General features: G+C 49.1%; 1 protein-coding gene across 2 annotated transcripts in view; it reads right to left on the reverse strand.

Annotated features, from left to right (window-relative positions):
* Positions 1 to 15871, reverse strand: part of FAT3 (FAT atypical cadherin 3) — a 652787-nt gene that overhangs the window by 49850 nt on the left and 587066 nt on the right. The window contains exons 15-20 of one of the 2 annotated variants that reach the window (XM_082683341.1): positions 11878 to 12267; positions 9054 to 9272; positions 7472 to 7605; positions 6369 to 6512; positions 3314 to 3511; positions 1167 to 1965 (exon numbers count right to left, since the gene is read on the reverse strand). In XM_082683341.1, coding sequence (XP_082539467.1) covers positions 1167 to 1965; positions 3314 to 3511; positions 6369 to 6512; positions 7472 to 7605; positions 9054 to 9272; positions 11878 to 12267 — 1884 coding nt within the window. Of the gene's footprint in view, positions 1 to 1166; positions 1966 to 3313; positions 3512 to 6368; positions 6513 to 7471; positions 7610 to 9053; positions 9273 to 11877; positions 12268 to 15871 lie in introns of both variants that reach the window. The other variant, XM_082683340.1, reaches the window with a different exon arrangement.

Genomic DNA, 15871 nt, shown 5'->3' on the forward strand with positions numbered 1-15871 from the left:
CAGGACCTGTGCTCTGATGGTCTTGTTTTTCAAGCCGCAACCAAGAACTTTCTATAAGGGAAAGAGGCCAGGGGCCCTGCCTATCCCCAATTTACCTAAAGGGATGTTTTACAAATGGCCTCTCTTCTGGCCACAGTTCTTTTGGGTCAAGTTCACGCTGGCTAGAAAAACTCTGGGTGCAATTTTCTTAGAAGAGGGCAGTGAATCTATGGCTCCACGTGTCAGAGAGGAAAAGAGGCAGAGGGTAACACTTCTCACTGACCACCATGGGCACAGGACTCTGAACAGCTATGGCCTCTGACCGGGAAAGGTCAAGGTTCAGGGACTCTAGTTACATCAACAAACTTGAGCCATTCCATTTCCTCTGCTTTGAGGGCTGACTCCCTCCCTTGGCTGTGCTCCTCTCTGTGTGGCCCGTTTTTCTCTGAAGCAAATTGAACTGCCCTTAGCCTCAGCCACGGCTTCCTAACTTGTTGACCTGCCTTTTGCCTGGGCCCAGCTAATTCATTCCCCTCTGCAACCAGCACGCTTTTTGCGAAAGACAGCTCTGATCCTGTCACTTCTTCACCTCACATCAGCCTACCACGGCTCCTCCTGCCTTGGAACAATTTCTACCACGTTCATCCTGGCTAATGGCCCTTGTGTGAACCCTGGGCTTGCTCGCAGGTCTCATCTGTCATCATGTCCCCACTTCCAGTAACAGAACATCTCTGTCACTCCCCTGCTGTAGGCTTCTCTCCTGCTCTGAACCTTCCTCATCCAAGCTGCCCCCTGGCCTGGAATGTTCTTCCTCCCTTACCCGTTCCCATGTGTCTGTTTCCTACTTAACCTTTCTCCCAACTTGTCAGGAGACCTTCCTCTTCGATGGGTCCTCCTGCAGGATTTTGTACTTCCCCTAGCAATACTTGGTGCCCGGGTACCTGCTAGCCTGCTGGTCTGTGCTGCTCAGTGAGCTGTTTGATCCCCGGGAGGAGGGGATTCCCGCGTCTTGCTTGCCCCTGGCCGGGCATCAGTGGTTTGACTCACCATAGGTGGTCAGTAAACACTTTGCTGAGTGAGTGAATGCACGCTTATGTGAAGGGCACGGGGGTCTATGCAGACCGGCAGAGGTGCAGGAGCGGGGGTGGGGGTGGCGCAAGAGGTGGGGGCCTTCAAATCAGACTCACCGTTACAGGTGCAGCGCACATTTCTATAGAAACGTGGGCACACGAAGCTGATGCGCGCCGTGCTGTAGGTCATGAGCGCGTGGGAGTCCAGGGACAAGCCCTGCTGGCAGTGTTGCTCCTGACAGTCCAGCCCCGAGCAGTTTTTCTCCAGGATGGCCGAGATGCGCATGACGTTCTCCAGGTGCCGCCGGGCGTTGGACAGCTTCTGGATCAGGTAGGCCGGCTTGTAGAACTCACTGCTGTGCATCTCCACGGCGAAGAGCATGTCCAGCTGGGTGGTCCCCGCCACCGGCTGGATGCTGATGATGCGCAGACTGTCCTGCTTCTGTGTGAGGACGGCGTTGCGCAGGGTTCGGCGGAAGCCGTGCATGTGCAGCCCCACGAAGTCCTCGGGGGACACGTTCTCGAAGCGGATGGTGACGGTGTTCTGCAGCATCTCATGAACCAGCTGCTCCACGTGTACGACCACGTCGATGGGCACCTGGAAGCGGCCGTCGCTCACAGACACGTTCAGCACGTACTTACCGCTGTCCAGGCCCCCCAGGGCGATGATCTTCCCGTCGTGACTGTTCACTTTGAACAAGCTCTTCTGCTCCGATTTCAGGGCAAACGTGAGCACATCATACATGTCTTGGTCCGTGGCATGGATCTTCCCAATGACCCCACCAGGAAAGTCGTCCTCCATGGTGACGATGTAAATCTCCAGCGGAATGGCCGTGGGCTTGTGGATACTTTCCTCGATGACCCGCACGCGGATGTAGGAGTGGGAGACCTGCTGGGGTTTGCCCGAATCTTTTGCCTAAAACAGCCAAGAGGGAGAAAGGCAAGAAACTCAGAGAGAGCGGAATCATTGGAAACCAATCAAACTTCCCGAGAAGACGTTTATTCCTTTACCCATGTTTGCTCCTTCCTCCATCCCCTGCTCCCGTTCCACGAAATTGCCGAGGACGTGCATTGCAGGAAGAGAAGTGATTTCTCACCTTTGGCTCCTGCAGCAGTCAGCATGCAGGGCGGGACAGGACACAGTGAGGCAAGGACAAAGGAAATGTAACTGGTGCACTCAGGGACCTTAGGAAGGTAGAAACTCAGCACCTGGAGGTAGTTTCTCCTTAGGGACAAGGACGAGGAAGCTCTCCGTGGTGTTCCCAAAGTCTGAGATGCAGAATCTACTCTCTACCAGTCTGGAAGTGTAGGCAAGGAACCGTACTAGCTTCTGTGAGAAGGCTCGAAATGTCTCTCCTTGCTCTTGGTACCTCTACTGTGATATCAAATTATTTACATAGTATTGTTGGAGGAGTGGAAAGCAACTGGAGCATTCACAGATGTGCTCAGAGCCAAAAGTCATTAATCTGGAAGGTTTCTTGGACCAGAGTAAGCTGTAACTTACCCTAAGAAATAATGAACACAACGAAATGCCATCCAAATATAATTATTATTGTTATTATTGCTGCCATGAATAATGACTTTGGGTTGCCCTCTGTGGCAACTGTGAGTAAAAAAAAAAATCATTTGGTTTCATGGAAGGGACCCAAATCTTCGTATATGCAAACTTCAATCCTGGGAACTCACTTCTTGCTCCTGGCCAAAGCCTTTCCATACCGGCCTTTTTGCCTCTTCGTCCTATTTCACTTTACATAGGCCACTCATCTTGAGTAAGCTGACATGTTGGGAGACCGTGGCCATCCGACTTGGCCTCTCCTGTCTCCCTGGGACAACTCACCAAACAAAGGTCTCCTCAGAAGCAGAGGCCATGATATGCCTCAATCACATTAGGTAGCTTTGACAGGTGGAGTGTGTGGCAATTTCTAGTGGGTATAGAGCTGCAAGCCTTGACCAGCGAGTCATCTCTGAGGGTCAGTTAGAATGCCAGGAACTTGGAGAATGCAGATTTCGGTCCAGTGACTATCTGCCTGGCACAGGCTACAGGAATGTCCCTTCTGAACACGGATGCTTCCCTTCCTTCCTGTTCAATTTCACACAAAGAAGCTGCTTTTATTGGTGTGAAATTGAATTTGAGATTAAAAGGGGAACATTCCTGCACGGTAATGAATTATGTTGACTCGCTCAACAAAGAAAACCCATCCGATGGGCACAGAAACCAGCACGAGGGAGCGGGGGCCTGATGTGGACAGAGGACGGGGCCGTACCTGGACACACAGCACGTACTCTGGAGACCCCGTGTGCTGGAAGACCACGGCGGACCGCAGGATCCCATGCGGGTCCAAGACGAACTCCTCCTCTTCGTTTCCCGACAAAATTGAGAAGGAGAAGGGAGGCCCGTTGTGAAAGGAGTCTCTGTCTGTCACCACCAGCTGCAAGATGCTGGTGCCTACCGGCTTATTTTCCTGCATAAAAGAGGATATTAAAAAGGAAGATAAAATTACACCTCTCTTTACACTGAAAAAAACCCCATCATTACCGGCTAGAAAACAGGGCTTTCAGCAGAAGGGATTCCCTGTGATATTATCTTGTCTTCTGAAAACATGCTGGCGTCTGTAAGAATCATGTTCGGCATCCTTGGCTGCCTCCCCACGACTGCCCCGTGCATTGAGGAGCTGCCGGTATGCATACGAGGACCTCTCAGACTGGCACCAGCTCCATCTTGTCCTTCACAGGTTGGAAAGGCCCTGAGTTCACCTCAATGGCTCTCGACTACAGGGTGCCCACCAGCCTTTTGTGGTTGATCATAAACCCTCTCAGGCCAAGAAAACATCCACCTTTCAGAATGGGAAGGCCCTTCGTCACATCCTGTCACCAGGAGATCATGCTGAGGCCCAACACTGTGACACAGTGTCACAACATCGAACTTTCTGGGGAGAAGGTAAAGAGACCTCCTGGCAACTTCCCAGTAAACACACAAAGGCACATGCCAGGTGGGAATCGGGCCTTTACGCCTCACCCCTCAGAACATGGGTTTGCCATGTTCCTCGAGGAAAGGGAAAGGGGGTGGATTGGTTCCTAGGCCAAGAATGAAGAGAACAAAAATCCTTAAAGTCATCAGAATTTTTGGAAACCCTCATGTTATCATTCAAGCATTAGTTCGCAGAACCATCTCTTGCCTGTGCCCCAGAATAGAAACACAAAGGCTCTTTGTCACTCCTCCGAGGGTTGAAGGTTCTCCTCACTCCGATAACACCAAATTAAATTTCGCTGTAGCTTAGGCATTGGTTTTCTGGCCCCCCTCTGTTTAGACTTCAGCAAGACCACAGCTTTGGGCCTGAAGTCAGTTTCATTAGTCAGGCCTGCTGATGACATTGATTCAGCATTAAGTAAGTTTGGGTCACAGAGATGGAGACCGTGATACACTGCCGCGTGGACGGGAGTCATGCTTGGGGCAGGCACACTCAGGCTCTATGTGCGGATTTGTCTTATGAAAACCATGTGTTGGGATAAGGGAATTATCCTGGGTTGGAAAAAAGGGAGGCACATTCTTTGAAGAAGGAAGAGAAATGGACTTCAAAGATTCTTATTTTGCTCTTTCTCTCAAGTGGCCTTTTGGTCATCAAGGACTAGACACCAGATCCCCCTGCTGTCCGCCACCGTGCGGCCTCAGCGCAGGGTAGATTTACTGTTTCATGGTGACAACACACTCAGCACCACACAAAACAGCAGATTTATTGATTTGTTTGCTCACTTTATAAAGGCCATTTCCTCCAGTGGAGAGAGAGGGAGAGAGAGAGAGAGAGAATGTGTGCCCCAGGGGTCAGCATCTGAGAAGGAAGGGGGAGAGAAAGCGCAGACAGGCCCCGGCGCTGCTGTGAGCCACGGTCACTGCTCATGGCTGAGATTCTTGTTTCTTTCACTGCTGACTTCCCGTGGTGCACGTGAAAACAGTCTGTCAAGCTGATCGATGGGTGTCATAAACCCGAATGTTGAGGAGGCAAAGCCCATTTTGTTTCGGGGCGAGTGTGCAGAGGCTGTGCGAGGCGGACGGTGCCACTGTGGGAGGCAGCCTGGCAGGAGAGCGGTGTTCCAGGAGGGGAAATGCAGGAAGGGGCGGACCCCAGGGGCCAGCTTGGTGGAAGCGGGAGAGGGAGAAGCAAGCAGGACTGCTGGAAAGAGCATCAGAGAGGAGAGGAAGACCGAAATACCACCAGGGAAGGAATCAGATTTCGTGGACGAAGTGGGAGGCGAGAAGCAGAGGGGTGCGCCTCCCCTCTCCCGCCTTAGTCCTGGACATCTTGGCAGAGGAGGTGGGGAGCCGGCCGTGGAGGGCCAGACTCACAGTCTTGATGTTATTCCAAAGAGGTCCCTCAGGCCCCGGCTCACTCTCATCTCACCTTCTACCCACAGAGCCTGCAGACCCCGTGGGAGGTGATTCTGAGGCCAAACTGGATGAGACAATGGCTGGTTCTCCAGACTCTATGAGGCGCCCCCCACAACTTGCATATCAATCTCCATTGCCTCTAGCTCCTCCCTGCTCACAGCATCCCCAGACTGGATCCCCTGACCCTCCTGGAGCTGGAAAGGTGGGGGCGGGGGTGGGTAGCTCTGCCCCTAGCACCGGGCTCATGAAACAACTTTTGAATTAAAAAATGCATGGGAAGAAGAGGCATCTCTGCCCCACCCCCACGCCCCTACCGCACCACAGCAGAAGACCAGCAGGAAGCTACTCCATCCTGCAGCGTGATTTTAAGGAGCAGGTGGATTTAAAGTGCTAAGCAAATTGCTTCTGGAAGATTGATTTTAATGAGTAGCAGCTCTTTCCTGATACCCGATCTGTCTTGGAGAGATGAGACAGTTTGGAGCAATCTCCCTCTGCTGCCGGGACTGCATGGAGTGGCAGAAAGCCAGCCTGCTGTGGGGGTGAAAAGAGGGTGGTTTCTGCAGAGGACTGACCTGGGTTCAAATCCCGACTCTGACACTTACAAGCTGCAGGATCTTGGGGGAGCTACTGAACCTCTTAGGCCCTCAGCTCCCTCACTGTCAAGTGGGGGTTGGGTTGCTGCTCCCTCCCACTTCACTGACTGGGCTGTGGTAGGGAGAGGTGGTGCCTGCAAAGAGCCGCACCCCTAGAAGGACGCCATTGGCAACAGTGCTCATCAGTGGCTCTCAGTCAGCTGCTATGGTAGAGTCAGGCTCTTTCATCCCAGGCTCGTAACGGGATGAGTTGATAGGAAAAAAGAAAAAAAAGTGGACAAAACGATGAGTAAACCATAGCAGAGGAAGAAGGCTGAGTGTATCAGGCCCAGATTTGCTCACCTGGATCACAGCGGTATAGTTAGCAGGCGTGAAGACTGGGCTGTTATCGTTCACGTCGGAAATGTCAATGTTGACAGTGGCTGTGGATGACATCGCAGGAATGCCGCTGTCGACTGCCTGGACAAGCAGGGAGTATCCAGACACCTGCCAGAGCACAGAGGGCCGACGACAGTGAGGAAGGGCAGCCTTTTCGTCCTGCTGCCCACACTCGGAGGTGCTGCAGGCTCGGCCACGGGCTGCTGAAAACGGGCACCTTCTCTCTTGGTTCTCTAGATTGGGGTTTCTCAACCTCGACACTCTGATATGTGGGCCTGAGGTAATTCTTGGCTGCTGGGGCCTGGCTTGTGCCTTTGTAGGATGTTTAGCGGCACGCCTGGTCTCGACCCACTAGAAGCCAATGTCCCTTGCTGCCCATTTGGGACAACCAAAACTGTCCCCATATATTGCCAAGGGTCCCCTGGAGGGGCCAAACCACCCCTGATTAGAACTGCAGCTCTCGGCCTTTGTTTCAAACACAATTGCTGTCACCCGGACATTATTTTTCTTCTGATCCTTCAGGAGTTATGGGTACCTGCCACGTAGGGAGGTTCTTTTTCTTTTTAGTGACATCTTTTCCCATATTTAATTTCACTCTGAAGGCATATATTTTTAGTCAAAACACACAATGTTTAGAAACTTAGTTTAACCTTGGCAAAGGAGGAGTTTTCTGGATCATTCTTTCTGACCTAAATATCTTCAGGTGGTCCTTTTGTAACTTCTCACCTAGGCCTAAAGCTGCCGATGAGACCAGGGCCACAGGATCCCAATGCTGAAGGTATTTTCTTGCCTTCTCACTCTAGGAAGGACTGAAATTCAAAGCATCCAGAAAGACACACCTTTGCTCTTTCTTTAAAACACCCATAAATAAGAAACTGCCCGTATCTATTGGCAGAAAATTCTTTCCAAGACTTAACCCCAATATGTTATGCTGCCCTTCGGGCCATTCTATTTACTGTCATTATCTGACGTGGAGAATCTTCCTACATTTTCCTCAGGGAGCCTGTGCTGAATTCCAGTGAAGGGACGGGGGTGGATGTGAGGGGAGCTGGCCCAGACTAGCTTACCCGTTCCCGGTCTAATTTCTTCTTAACCTTTACAAGTCCTAAGACAGGCTCCACGGCAAATTCATTGTCCCGATCTCCGTTCACAATAGAGAAACGAATCTGTCCGTTGGGCTGGCTATCCGCATCTTCTGCTACTAGCTTCATGGGACATAAGCAAAACAAAAACAAAAACAAAAAAACAAAACAACAACAACAAAACCATTACATGAGAGACCGATAAAAGGTTTATTCTTAGGGTCCCAGGTCTTACAAATGGGCATAGCTGGGACAGTCTTCTTAGGCACTGTGCTCAAGTGCCAACGATCACCCCCCACTGGAAGAGCTGACGGCTTGGCTGAATGAGCGAGGTGCCATTACTGGAGCCGCCATTTTCTTTCCAGTGATTTCTGTCTGTCTGCCATTTGATGCTTGTTAGACATGAATTTCCTCAGGCCTTGAGCAGGTAAGGGTAGAGCCAAAGCTAACTGATAGGGATAGTTGGGTGATTTTTTTTTTTTTTCTCTAATTCTGCAAAACAATGGTCTCTGTCATGGAGTCAAGACATTCTCTAAATCTATGCATTTCCATGTTAAGGAAGCCCAAAGAGAATTCCCTTTCCCACATGGCAAACACACCTGCCCCACTGTCTGCTGCTCCATTTTGGGGATATTGGGATTTCTGTGGGTGCAAGTAGTCTCTTCACAGCCAGGAAGGAGAGAGGGCCTGGGAAGTCCACCACTGGTACTGCAGGAGCCAAAGATAGGGATAGACAGAAGGGACTTGTCCAGTAGGGATGGTGATGATGATAAGCGTGGGACTGATGGTTTCCAACATGTAATTTGTAAGTCTGAGAAGACCCATGTTCTCCTAACACATGGCTTGCTCTTACTGGTATTAGAAAAAAAATTCCTTCCAGAAGGAGTTCCTTTAAGAGTGGCCAATCAGGGACACCTGGGTGGCTCAGTTGGTTAAGTAGCTACCTTCAGCTCAGGTCATGATCCCAGCATCCTGGATCGAGTCCCACATCAGGCTTCTTGCTCGGCAGGGAGCCTGCTTCTCCCTCTGCCTCTAGCCTGCCACTCTGTCTGCCCGTGCTTGTGCTCTCTCTCTCTCTCTCTCTAACAAATAAATAAAATCTTAAAAAAAAAAAAAAGAGTGGCCAATCAATCTTAATCTTGCTCTTATATAAACTGCCCTACTCTTTGTGCATGCGTGCGTGTGTGTGTGTGTGTGTGTGTGTGTGCCGGTTGGGGGGTGAATTTATTTTATCCTTAGCCATGTAATACCTTATTATCTAAGGTCAGAAACTGGTGAGAGCTATCATTACAAATGTATTCCATGGTCTGTTTTGTTTTCTTGGAAAACATACACTCCAAGAAAGAAAGTAATTATTGGTCATTTATACCTTGCTATAAACAAATTTATCAGACCCTTCCAATGTATAAAAGAAGGAACAGCTGAAAGATTGGTGACTGACTAGAGTTCTTGGGGACAAAAAGACCCTGAATACAGAAAGTATGACGAGAACCCAAGGTAACTTTTGCTCACTTTTTCACTCTATTTGGAATCATGAATCCCAGGCATCTGGGCCGCCCACTGGCACCTACCAGAATGACAGAGTCACCGACCAAGGCATCTTCACTGATGACAGCGCTGTAAACATCCTGGCTGAACCTGGGAGGGTTGTCGTTCACATCCGTGAGGTTGATGCTGACGGTGGCCACCGCACTGAGCGCTGGTGTACCCCCGTCTTTGGCTTCCACCACCAGGAAAAACTTTTTGCATAATTCATAGTCCAGGACCTCAGAGACAGAAATACCCCCTTTGAAGAAAAATGGGAAGTTTTTAGATTTGATTAGGGGAAAAAAACACTGGTCAGCAGTTCCGTAATCATGGGAATATTTATAACATCATCTCCAGCCAGGAATTGTAGATATTCAGGAATCTGTTTATTTAATGCCCCGTGGAATGCATTTCAGAGTCTGATTAATGCTGTCAGTTAAAACACAGCCATCCATCAGATGCAACACTGGACAAAAAAAGTCTTTGACGGTTTTTACAATAGTTTCTGAACTTCTCTCAAGCAGCCCTAAACTGTCTGGCATTATTCGCCTCTATGCCGCTGGGGAAAAGGGACAGAAACAAGCTTCCCTGATAAGGGTCTCCTGATGATCCTTTAATTGGACACAGGCAGACAGAGAATGAGCTGAGATGTGGGGCTGTGATTTCATGACCCCCCCACCCCGCCACAGACTTCGCTGAATTCAATTAACCACTAACGTGCTATGCCAAGTTATGATGTGCTTATCTAAAGCTATTACAGCACAAAGAGGACAAAGAGCTCAGACAGCTCAAGGTACAGTGACCTAAAGAAAAGCAAATACCTGGGATTAGCAGTCAAACAGTAAATGTGAGTTTAGTGTCCACAACTACAGGACGTGGTGTCCATATCATAGTGCAATTCAAATTAAGCCATTAGAACAGGTGAAAGTCCCTGGCGAGGTGCCACCCCTTGGAGGGGCTCTGAGAGTGCCTCTCCCTCCCACTATATCCCCTTCTGGTGAGGTGACCCAATCCTGCATTCCGCAACTGGAAACTGGTCACAGTCCTGCCTGCAGAGCTGTTCTCAAGGGCATTCACCTCTCTGCCTACTGGAAAACAATCATTAGGACCAAGATCAGTAAGTCACATCCATTCACATCTCCAAACCATCACCTTCCCTAGCTGCTAAACTTGCCCTTCTATTTAAGGTGAGAAACAAAGTCATACCTATAACAAGAGCCTCTTTTCTCCCATAATTAAGTTTTCTCAGCAGTTACCACTCTTAGTGCTTTGTTTTGTATTCCAGTCTTGTTGTCCAGTGCCAAACCTAAACAGCACTTAACCATTTCCCCATGGTGTTCATATACAATGACCGCAACTAGACAGACCAAGTCTAACACGTATTTAAATGAGGGAAATCCCATACATTTTAATTTGAAGTAGGGACCATAATAAACAGAGTTACTGCTGGGAGAAGCTGCTAATGCAATTCTTCCATCAATATCAAAAAATGAAACAAAGCAAAAACAATTCTTTCCACCAATATTTCCTAAACCTGATGGCAGGGATTGTATCTCCTTCCCTTTTTTGCACCACCCCTACCCAGCAGAGTAGGGCCTAATGGAGTGAGAGTGTGTATTCCAGAATCAGGAAGATCTGGGCTCAAATCGTGGCTCCCCCACTGACTCCCAGTGGGCGCTGGAGAACTTACTTAACCTTTTCGAAGCTCTGTTTTCCTCACACGGGAAAGGAGAGAAATAACTAACAATTTAATAGGAATCTGGCATATTCACTATGTTAAGTAAATGTTGCTAATTATGATAGTTTCCTGTTCATGTTAACTGAATTATTCAAAGGAGAATTTTTGCCACCTTTGCCACCTTGCTCAACAAGTACATTTTCCTTGTGTCCAACGGACGGAAAGTGGGAGAGACTTACCTTTCTTACCTGAAAAATGGGCCTGCCTTGACTAAGATTATTTATAGGGGAATAGGTAGGCAAATGAGAGTATCTATGAAAGTGCTTTGAAAACATTGATACAAACATTATAAATACATAGTGGAAAGCTATATTTACTCTTCAAGGAATACCCAAACTTGTTTCTTGAATTACTATCTTTATGGTCTTAAGTGCCCCCAATAGTTAACTCCCTAATAAAAAGAAAGCCCTAGTGTCCTCTTTTTGTTCTCTTGATTTCTTTCTAGACATGTTTTCCCTAGGTGATGAGGCACCGTCCCTGAGTTTGCAAAGCACGAGGCCTGGGAGTCTTCTGACTGGGAGTAGGGGGCGGGACTCCAGCACAGGGCGGGTTCCATCTGACCAGGGTGCTGAGCTGATGAGGTCTGCGTGTCACCGTGCACACACACACCACTTTTCAGCATCTGCTTGGGTGGGTGACCAGAGAGTGGAAGCCTGAGCGTGGACGGGGAAAAGCGCTCCTAGATTCTAGGAGCACTTGCACACACATAAACACAATGATCCAGGTAAAACAACAAAAAATGAAACAAAGCAAAAACAGAAAAGACAGGGAAAGAAACAAACCCTTATGCTTGGTATGCAAATACGACTTCCTGTCCCCCATCTATGAGCAACATTGCTGCTCCCGAGCCTTCCTCCTCCGAGACATTACTAGAGCCCACCTAGAGGTCAAGTGTTTGCTGAATGAGCCCACAGCTAGGGGTTTAACACTTGGCAGTGGGCATCCCCAGAAGCAGGTACCAGAAGGACCCCTCACATCAGCACGCAGGCCCAGCCATGAGAAGATGTGCTTCTAGTGGGAGGGAGGGAGGAGGAGGAAAAAGAGTCCACCCAAAGTTCAGTTAGAAAGCTAAGAGAAGCAGGATATACTGAAGCTGAGAGTTCTGAGCAGGTTGGCCTGTACCCACCTGTCTTGGGGTTGATTCGAAATCGCCCTTGCTCATTCCCAGACCGTATGAGATACGTAATCTCAGCATTCGTGCCGATATCTTTGCTGGTGGCAAAAACAGCAAGCACTTGGGTGCCCGGGGAGGTGTCCTCAGGCACACTGACCAGGTAGTCCCTCCTCTCGAACACAGGCGGGTTGTCGTTAATGTCCAGGACGGTGATGGTGACCGTGGCAAGAGAGGACAGAGCCTGGCCGGGGCTCTGGTCGGTGGCCTGGACGCTGATATTGTAGGAGGGCTGCTGCTCTCGGTCCAGCGGCTGCTCCAGGATGATGATGCCTGACGAGCTGTCGATGGAGAAGAACCCGTCGGCAGAGTCCGCCAGGGAGTACACCACCTTCCTGTTGATGCCTGCGGGAGACATGAGAAGGTTAGTGACAAGAGCGTGGCTTGACGCTCTGCACTAGAATTTTATGGCTGTGCTGACTTAGGGGGCTGCTCAAAGATCTGTATTGACAGAAACCAACAGCTGTGGTCCTACAAAAGTTTTAAAACTATACAATTAAATTAAATGGTAAGGAAATGTAAAATATTGGCAAGAAATGTAAGTAGTCGTGTATTCTTCACATATTAAAGAAGCCCACATATTTTTAAAGAAAAAGTCCAAGATGTCAATAGATATACGGGTAACGATGTGCCACAGAAAGAGAAATACAAATTCATCCATTCCATCAACACATGTGTGTGTGTGGAATCGATCAGGCACTATTCTAGGTGCTAGGGATTTTAGCGATGGACAAGAGTCAAACATTTCTTGAGGAAATTATTACACTTAGTGGGAGTAAATAAGAAATTAACAAGCAATAAAGAGTAAAATAAATGGTATGTTAGGGGGTAAAAAGAAGGAAAAATAAAGCCGTAAGGGGTGATGGGAATACTGCAGTGAGAGAGTGTGTGTGAGGTGGAGGGAAGGGTGGTCACTTTAAACAAGGTGGTCACGGAAGGCCTTGACATTTGAATAAACACCCAAAGGAGGGGAAGGAGTGAACAGCACAGTTGTTGGTAGGGTAGGGAAGAGGGCAGGCAGAGGGACCCACGAGGGCAGATGTGGAAGCCCCTTTGGTGTGCTTGAAGGCACCGTCCAGAAGGCCCATGTGACACAGTCAGGAAGAAAGGAGTAGAAGATGGTTTCTGGGTGAGAGCAGGCTGGGGAGCAGAAAGCGTGGGGTTGTGGTGCTGAGGTGGGAAGCCAGCTGAGTCTCTGAGGTGGGAGGTCATGACACGGGACTCAGATTTTAACAGGATCACTCAGGCTGCTGGGTGCAAAGAGCAGGACAAGCAGTGAGTGAGTGAGCGAGCGAGCGAGCGAGCGAGCGAGCCGAGACAGCTGGTCGACTCCCACGGGAGCTCAGGCATGTGACAGCGGCGGTTCGCTCAGGCCTCTCAGATGATGAGAACTGGTCGGTGCCAGCCTGTTCTGAACACGTAGGTGATAAGGCTGATTTCTGATGGTGGGGCTGGCAGGATACAGGGTGTGAGAGGAAGAGAAGATCCTGGGATGACTCAGGTTTGGGCCTGAGCAGCTGAAAAGAGGGAGCTGCCATCGGCAGGGTCGGAGGGGATGGCAGGAGGATGAGGACGACAGGCCAGGAGCCCCATTTTTTTTTTTAAAGATTTTATTTATTTATTTGACAGACAGAGATCACAAGTAGGCAGAAAGGCAGTCAGAGAGAGAGGAGGAAGCAGGATCCCTGCTGAGCAGACAGCCTGATGTGGGGCTCGATCCCAGGACCCTGGGATCATGACCTGAGCCGAAGGCAGAGGCTTTAACCCACCGAGCCACCCAGGCGCCCCATGGGAGCCCCATTTTGGACAGATTAAATTCGAGATGGGCATCTTATACGTAAGTGGAGACTCAAGTAGGGAGCTAGCACAGGAGGCTGGAGATCAGAGCAGAGGTCCACGCGAGCTATGAATGGGCGGCTGCCAGCATTCAGGTGCTGTGCAGAGCCATGAGAATGGGTGAGGCCCTAAGGGGATGTAAAGAGAAAAAAGAAATCCAGTGGCCAGGGAGCCTGGAGCACTTCATCAAAGAAGGGAGAATGCCTGCTCAGAAGGTGACTTCCAGCTCTGTGATTTAAAGGAAGGCGCTTACTTAACCAAAATATCATTTTACCTTAATATACACAAAAGCTAGAACTTATCAGCCAGGACATGTCTACCAACAACCAACAAATTAGTGAATGATGATCTGAGTGAGTTCTGGTTCTGGAGACCGATTTAACTCTTTTCATCAGAGGACTTTAGCATTTCAAAATAGTTTATGCACCCCAAATTCAGCAGGTGTGAAGATTTGTAAGAGGCAAAATGTAATAACTTTGTAGGCTGAAAAAGCATTATTTTGATCCTAAATGCTTTTTTAAAAAGATTTTTGAAAATTTATTCATTTAAGAGAGAGAGACACACACAGAGAACACAAGCAGGGGAGAGGCAGCAGGAGAGGGAGGTGCAGACTCCCTGCTGAGCTGGGGGTCAGACATGTGTTCGATCCCAGGACCTAGAGATCATGACCTGAGATGGTGACAGATGCTTAACCATCTAAACCACCCAGGCGCCCCTTGATTCTAAATGCTCTTAATGAAGACAGCCATGAATCAAGGGTCTTTAGCTAGAATGGCCAACTGAAAATGTCTCTTGCGAATCATGGACTCCTAGAATGTAAGCTTTTAGAGGGGAGGGCCTCCGTCTGTGTTGTTTTCCACTATAACACCTTACCATGGGGTCAGGCATTTGGCAGTAATAAGAGTTAAACACTTTACCTCCCCCTCACAATGTGTAATTTCCCTTAAGCCAAAATTCCCAGCAAACCAATAAAATCATATATCTAGAGGGAATGACATAAATTGCAGTATGTGGCTTTCACCAAAAGGTCAACACTGAGAGAGCTTGTTCTTGGTTCCATTCCAGAGAGTCCATTTTTCCCCAAAGTTTCATCATTTACTTTTATTTCTCTTTCAAAACAACTACCCTGTGATATATAAACATCAACTTCTGATTTTATTGGTGCGGGGATTAAAAACAAGAAGGCTTTCCTCTTCCCTTGCTGCCCCTTGACATAAAGCCCCAGAGCAGAGGTTTCAGGGATGTTTTCTGACCCTTTGCGGGGTGGCTCCAAGTTTAAATTCTTCAGCGATTCTGGGGGGTGAATATACCCAGTGTTCCAAGAGTGCTGCCTGGGTGTCAGAGCTGGTTATGTGACCCAGAGGTGGCCTGGACTGATTAGCTGCTCTCAGGAAACTTTTCAAAATCACAAGCACAGATTTATGGAAACACATCGGCGATGGACACAAATATACCACACGGCTTTTCAAATCCCACACGCGGCCTATGGATCTGACTTCCATGCCCAGCATCTGGAAGACCAACGGCTCTTACCAATGATGAGATGGAGCAGGAAGTTCACGCAGGGTCTTTCATCTGCTCACAACTACAAGACCCACTTCTCTGAGGCACAGACCAAGCACTGACGGATTTGCCCCTGGCCACTAACATTTTTAGGTAAGCACAAGGGACAAAGTCCTGGGTTCCCTAGGCAAAGCCCCTTGAGGATTTCCAGAGATCTGCTCCCAGACACGATGCCCCTTCAGGCCTGGAGATCGTCCAGGAAGAAGGGAATTTGTGACTTGCTGTTCTGACAGCAGGGGCGCTCAGGACGAGCTGAGTGAGGAGAGGAAGGGGTTGGAGCCACACATGGCTGTGGCAGCAGGGCCTGAAGGGAAGGTGCCTCTCATGGCTGCCTTGGGTTTCCTTCACTGGGACAGACAGCTAAAATCTAATTAAAATTATCACGTATGTTCCCTGTCTGCCGCTTTCTCTTCCAGCCTTTTCAGAGGAGCCGGGCTTTGCCCCCATCCTCAAGCAGGAGATGCTGTGTTCTCTGAGCATCCTGCTCAGCGGGCTAGCCAGAGAGCCGTGTAGTTGGAGCTCCGTTTACAAGGCTGACATTAATCAGCAC

This window comes from Mustela nivalis (assembly GCF_964662115.1).
Source record: "Mustela nivalis genome assembly, chromosome: 9".
Taxonomy (NCBI): Eukaryota; Metazoa; Chordata; class Mammalia; order Carnivora; family Mustelidae; genus Mustela; species Mustela nivalis.